General features: G+C 41.7%; 1 protein-coding gene across 3 annotated transcripts in view; it reads right to left on the bottom strand.

The window, feature by feature from the left end:
• Positions 1–6,483, bottom strand: part of SCEL (sciellin) — a 148,593-nt gene that overhangs the window by 78,635 nt on the left and 63,475 nt on the right. For all 3 annotated transcript variants that reach the window (XM_075852368.1, XM_075852369.1, XM_075852370.1), the window contains 2 exons: positions 1,493–1,552; positions 246–305 (listed from right to left, as the gene is read on the bottom strand). In XM_075852368.1, the coding sequence (XP_075708483.1) occupies positions 246–305; positions 1,493–1,552 (120 nt within the window). The remainder of the gene's footprint in view (positions 1–245; positions 306–1,492; positions 1,553–6,483) is intronic.

The following is a 6,483-nucleotide window of genomic DNA, read 5'->3' as shown; positions in this document are numbered from 1 at the left end:
GGGGGCCATCATAAGTAACTGCTCCATACTGCTGGCAGTCTTAATCTGGCCCTGGTAATAATAGATATATTTGTATGAATAAATATTATAGTTGACGTTTTTTTTCCTAAAATTTGAGGTATTATTTCTAATCTTGAATATCTTTCTTTTCAATATTGATCATTATTTTATATTGCGTGATCAGTGCGAATGTCAAACCTTATGAGGCTTCATGATGCACAATACATTACTTGGGTTGTATTTACCTTTTCTTTCCTTTGTCGGAGGTGGGTTTGATGTCAATAAGGTTGTCAATATCTTGAGTACTATTAAATCAATAAAAACACAAAGAGTAAAAAAACATAATCTATTCCAAAAATGCCTTAGCAGACACGAAAACAGATGATCACAGCTGGTCACACTTTCTAACTACATTATTAAATGTACTAAAGAGATTACAGATGTAATAATAATATTCCCACTCAACACACAGAACAGAGGGGAGATTTTTTTAAATCTATTTACACGAGTGCAAAGCCGGAGGTCTTACATGTAGAATCTTGTAAAATGTGTAACAGGGCCCCCTACTACCATGAGCTATTTATTACACTGGTGTCTATTTATGTGGTAGAGGAACCTTTGGGCCCCCTCAGTCACTGGGGTCTGGGTGTAACTTCTACTTCTGCACCCCTTTAGCTAACTACAACCCTCTGCAATGCTATGCAGCAGCCTTTGTCACAGCTGAGACCCTACTCTGTGCTGTGATGTGCCACGGTTGCTCACCATGCTATCCTGCCATGGCATGAGGTTGCCATATGGCAAGTGGCTTTATACATGTTTTATACAGATGTATAATAAGATCCACATGTTAAAAAAACAAACTAGATCATTCAGAGATTTCTATTTTGATCTAATTACCAATGATTTTCTATTTCTGAGGTAAAGAACATACTGGGGCTTGTTCAGACATGCACGTGCACGGAACCTTCAGTTTATATTGCAACCTGTTATCTGAGACATTAGGACTCAAGCACACCATAGAAGAAACAGAAGAATTGGACGTAGTATGGACCTGTATTCCACTCTGTGTGCTGCCGTGTGGTGCCTCCATGTGCCTCTGTGAACCTCTGTGAGGCACAGCATTCTCCACTAGGAGCAATTCTTCTAGGGGAGAATACCTCTGTAACATGACATGTGTTGGAGCATGCCACAATGTTGTTTCTCACAGAATCAGTTGAAAAAACTCTGTGTGCCTCCATGTGAAAACCAGAAGCAAACTGAGGAACAGTATGGCCCATGCCCTTCTTTGGGCACCATGTTATTGCCCATGCAATTTTATGGGCACCATATTCAGCACCCATGTGATGCAGCTCCTGAATATGGCTGAATGCATGTCTGCAAAGTATTTCAGAAACCACTTATAAGAAGTGACTGCACATAGGAAAAATAAAAGGTTAATATATTATATTTATTGCATTCATGTAGATACATTAGAAAATGAAAAATAGATTACCCTTTATTGTTGGAAACCTTTGAGGTTGAAACGTCAATGAGATTATCAATATCTTGACTTCTGTTAACAAAAATAGGAGATATTATAATTGACATGTACTGCATACATAAAATTCAGTTATAACAAGTAATATATAGTCATTCAGTCAGACCTCCTGAGGAAATATAGTGTTTAACTATCACTGATGCAACAGGGTCTTTAGGCACAGTGAAACGTGTCTTAAATTGAATTACATTAACCCTTTCAGGACCAAGCTCATTTTGGCCTTCAGGACCAGCCCCATTTTTTCAAATCTGACGTGTCACTTTATATGGTAATAACTCCTGAATGCTTTTACCTATCCAAGCGATTCTGAGATTGTTTTCTTGTGACACATTGTAATTTATGTTAGTGGAAAAATTTGTTTAATAAATTCATTGCTTATTTGTGAAAAATACAAAAATTGAGAAAATGTTTCAAAAAGTATGATTTTTCTCATTTTAAATGTATTTGCTTGTAAAACAGATAGTAATACCACACAAAATAGTTACAATTTAACATATTCCATATGTCTACTTTATGTTGGGATAGTTTTTTGAGCATACTTTTATTCTTCTAGGACGTTACAAGCGTTAGAACTTTAGTAGCAATTTCTCACATTTTCAAGAAAATTTCAAAGGGCTATATTTTCAGGGACAAGTACAGTTTTGAAGTGGCTTTGAGGGGCCCAAATAAAATAAAACTTATACAGAGAAGTATGAGTTTTCAATACAGTTGGGGCTGCGGGACACCCTTTTGGCATATTTGCCCACCAAAGTCTATGGACACATTTATATAAAATCCAACAGAAAAAAAGCCTGAATGCCTCCGTATGGAATCTGAGGTATATGGAGTTACAGGGACCAGAGTGGACTCATACATATAGTTTTTAATTTAGTTTTTTAGCCAAAGCCAGGATTGGATCAGTGGAAGTATACAATAAAATTATAATACTATTAGGGCTTGTCCACACACAACGTAATTGCTGCAGAATATTTCTGCATCAATTCCGTTGAAAGTCAAAGGCTTTCTGCTGTGGCAAAAACGATTTCCTGCGTTTTTTACAGCACAAAATTGCGGAAATTGCTGCGTTTTTCCCAATGTTAAGAGATGGAGACATTTCCTCTGAAAAACGCAGCAATTCTGCACATTTTCCGTAGCAGGAATTGACATGCTGCTGTCTGTAAATAACGCACGGCAGGTCAATTTCAGCTCAGAAAATTTACGCAGCATGTGGATGAGATTTGTTACATCTCACCCACTATGCTGCTACTGTATTCTGCAGCGGTTTTTTCTGGACAAAATTCTTTCTGGAAAAAACACGGCAATTCCGTTACGTGTGGACGAGCCCTTCCGTTACGTGGTGGAATTGCTCTGGAAATGCGCAGCGGACAGTTTCTCCATTGGATTCCACACCTTTTTAGTAAGGTTCGTGCACACGTTGTGGAAAATTCCGCTGCGGACCATAGGCTGCAGTGCGGAATTTGGTGTCCGCAGCATACACTGGCTGTTGCGGGCGTGTAGCGTACTTGTTGCAGACTTATTGCAGAATTTCTTCATTGACTTCAACAGAGTTTCAAAATTCTGCAATGAAATCCGCAGATGTTATGTGTGCTGTGTTGCGTATTGGTTTTGAAAACAGGATATTTCTTCATTCTGGCTGGACCTATGTGTTTCGAGGTCTATAGCCAGACTGAGGTCTCATGCACACGAACTTATTTTTTGCCTCCCGTAAATATTGGCGTAAATACGGGTCCTTGGTCACACGTATTCGACCCGTATTGCACCAGTATTTACGGGTACGTTTTCGCTGCAAAATTGCACTGCACTAATCGGCAGCCCCTTCTCTCTTTCAGTGCAGGATAAAGATAAGGGGCAGCCCTTTCCGTAGTAAAAGTAAAAGAAATTCATACTTACCCGGCCGTTGTCTTGGTGACGCGTCCCTCTTTCAACATCCAGCCCAACCTCCCTGGATGACGCGGCAGTCCATGTGACCGCTGCAGCCTGTGATTGGCCTGTGATTGGCTGCAGCGGTCACATGGGCTGAAACGTCACCCCGGGAGGCCGGACTGGAGAAAGAAGCAAGGAGTTCTGGGTAAGTATGAACTTCTATTTTTTTTACACGTTGATCTATATTGTGATCGGTAGTCACTGTCCAGTGTGCTGAAAGAGTTACTGCCTATCGTTTAACTCTTTCAGCGCCCTGGACAGTGATTATCCCATGCACACACGTAGTCACCCGTAATTACGGGAGCCTCATAGACTTCTATGGGCCTACCCGTGCCGTAATTACGGCCCGTGATTACGGGCGTTTTTACGTTTGTGTGCATGGGGCCTTAGATGAAATGTTTTAAAAGACAGCAGGAAGTACTCTTCACCTGAATACGCAACGACTAATCCGCATCAATTTACTGCACATTTTAGGCAAAGCCGCAACAGAATCTGCAACGCAGATTATGTACGGCATTGATGCGGACAGTGTCGGCAGAAATACGCCACGTCTGGCCATGCCCTTTGGGTGCTTTCACACACAGTTGCATTTTTTGGGGGTCAATGACGTTTTTTTTCTCAAAATATAGCATGCTGAAGGTATGGCATTTTTCAGTCACATTTCTTTATAGCCTTTTCAATATGATTACAAAACTACTTGTACTAAAAGACACAATTTTAAAAGATATACCACTAATAAACAATTAAAAACATATTACTAATAAACACATAAAAATATGTCACTAATAAAAATGGCATGTGTGAATTTAGGCATTTTTGCTAGGTTTCTTGACATGTTATTTAAATGCACATACCCTGGCCTGAATTCAGGAACAATATATTTTCTGCCAAGGACAGGATCGAAATTCACCATATGATCCAATCTCATCCTTGGCACTAAATAAATGACTCCACCTTGTAGCCGTAATAATCAGGGCCGGATTATCATTGGTGCTCTTGGAGCTCCAGCTCCAGGCCCCGCATTCCCCCTTGCTCAGGGGGGGGGCCCGGCCCCCGGCGACTTCCATATTCAACTGTACCTGCGTTCTCAGGATGCAGGTATAATTGAATACAACGACCAAGCTGCAGGGAGCTAGCGAACTTGTTCGCTATTCGCTACAACCTATAGAACACAGGGATTGGATCCCTGCGCAGGCGCGATGAAGTCATCGCTCTGGTGTACGCTTCAGGCCTAATCCTAATGTGGCTGAGTAGGCTGGAGCTTGGTCCATCACGGGAACGGCCCGGGCTCGGTGAGTACAGGTTTTTTTTTAATTATTTCTTGGGGGTGCTATATGCAGGGAGGTGTGTGTTTCACTATCTACAGGGAGAGGGGGTGTATGGCACGATCTACAAGAGGGGGTGTATGGAACGATGTACAAGGGGGGCTGTGTGGCACTATCTACAAGAGGGGGCTCTGTGGCACTATCTACAAGGTGGGATGTGTGGCACTCTCTACAGTGGATGTGTGTGGCACTACCTACAGTGGACGTGAGTGGCACTGCCTACAGTGGATGTGTGTGGCACTGCCTACAGTGGATGTGTGTGGCACTGCCTACAGTGGATCTGTGTGGCACTACCCACAGGGGATATGTGTGGCAGTACCCACAGGGGGGGTGGCCCTATCTACAGACGGAGGTGGGGCACTCTCTAAAGGGGCCACTGTGTGGCACTGTCTACAGGGCCACTGAGTAACACTGTCTAGAGAGGTCACTGTGTGGCACTATCTACAGGAGGCAATGTGTGATACTGTCTGCTGATCCGCTGTATCTAAGCCTATCGTGTGATATTGTCTGCTGATTTGTTGTATCTAATCTTATCATGATACTGTTTGCTGAGCAGCGGCAACTAAATGTATTGTCTGACACTGCTGAACTGTGGTATCTAATCCGATCATATCTGATAATGTCTGCTGAGACAATGTATCTAATTCTATTCAGTGGTGTAGCTATAGGAGTCATAGTCTTTTAGATGTATTTATCTTTTTTTTTTTGTTTGGAGGTGGTGCATGTTTTGGGCCTTGTGCCCCTGATCTTATAAGACCCTAACATCGCCCCTGGTATAGATGCATATTATGTTAATATACATAGCCTCCCGGCTGGGCCCCGTCGGAGGCCACAAACGATAATTTGACATTGTCCCGTTCCCAGTTGATGCTTGCAACGCCCTGCCGTCACTAGCATGCATAAAATTTAACTTGTCCCTTTGGTGTAGTTTACAACTGGTGAGTATTTGACGAACCTATGTGTAGACAGTGTAGTATTAAACAGAGTGGGATAGGTCAAGATCACTTTTTTCAATTTGAAAGTCATTTTGGGGGAGGGGCTCATACTTGATTGGCATGGTGCAATGGAAGTGATGCTGCTATGTTAGTAAATCATGAGGTGGGACAGGTTAGGAACTGACTAATGTGTTAAAAAGTAGCTGTATTAACGTATTTACTTTTTTCTTTAGATGACGTGAAGAACCTGACCACTCTACTTAGTGTTAGTAGATTCCAGGCTCCTTCTACCTGTATTTCCTGTGTGCTGGCTGCCTAGTTGGCATAGAATTGAACTTGCCCCTTCTAGATAGAAAGGGGATGATTTATAGGTTGTGTTAGCCTGATGTCACTTTTTTTTTCTGGCAGTTTTTGAGCAATTTTTTTAGCCAAACACAGGAGTGTATACAAAAGAGAGACATATCTATATTTTCTTTATACTTTTAGGATCCACTTCTGTGTTTAACTCAAAAAACTGTGACAAAAAACTGTGACACCAGCCTCAATGAAATATGCTAAGAGCCCTCTGTCCATGGGCTGTCTCATATTTCAGGTCATCCTCATTTAAGTGAATGGAGCAGAGCTGCAATACCAGACGCAGCCCATGGACCGACGTGATGCTGTTTAAAAAAACAACACTTTTTTAGAGTCCTGGACAACCCCTTTAAAAATAGAAATATGCTGCCTAAAGTACATTAATTTTTTAAATGAGACCGCCACTGTT

The sequence above is a fragment of the Rhinoderma darwinii genome, chromosome 2 (assembly GCF_050947455.1).
Source record: "Rhinoderma darwinii isolate aRhiDar2 chromosome 2, aRhiDar2.hap1, whole genome shotgun sequence".
NCBI lineage: Eukaryota > Metazoa > Chordata > Amphibia > Anura > Rhinodermatidae > Rhinoderma > Rhinoderma darwinii.
This window is presented reverse-complemented; position numbering and strand designations above follow the sequence as displayed.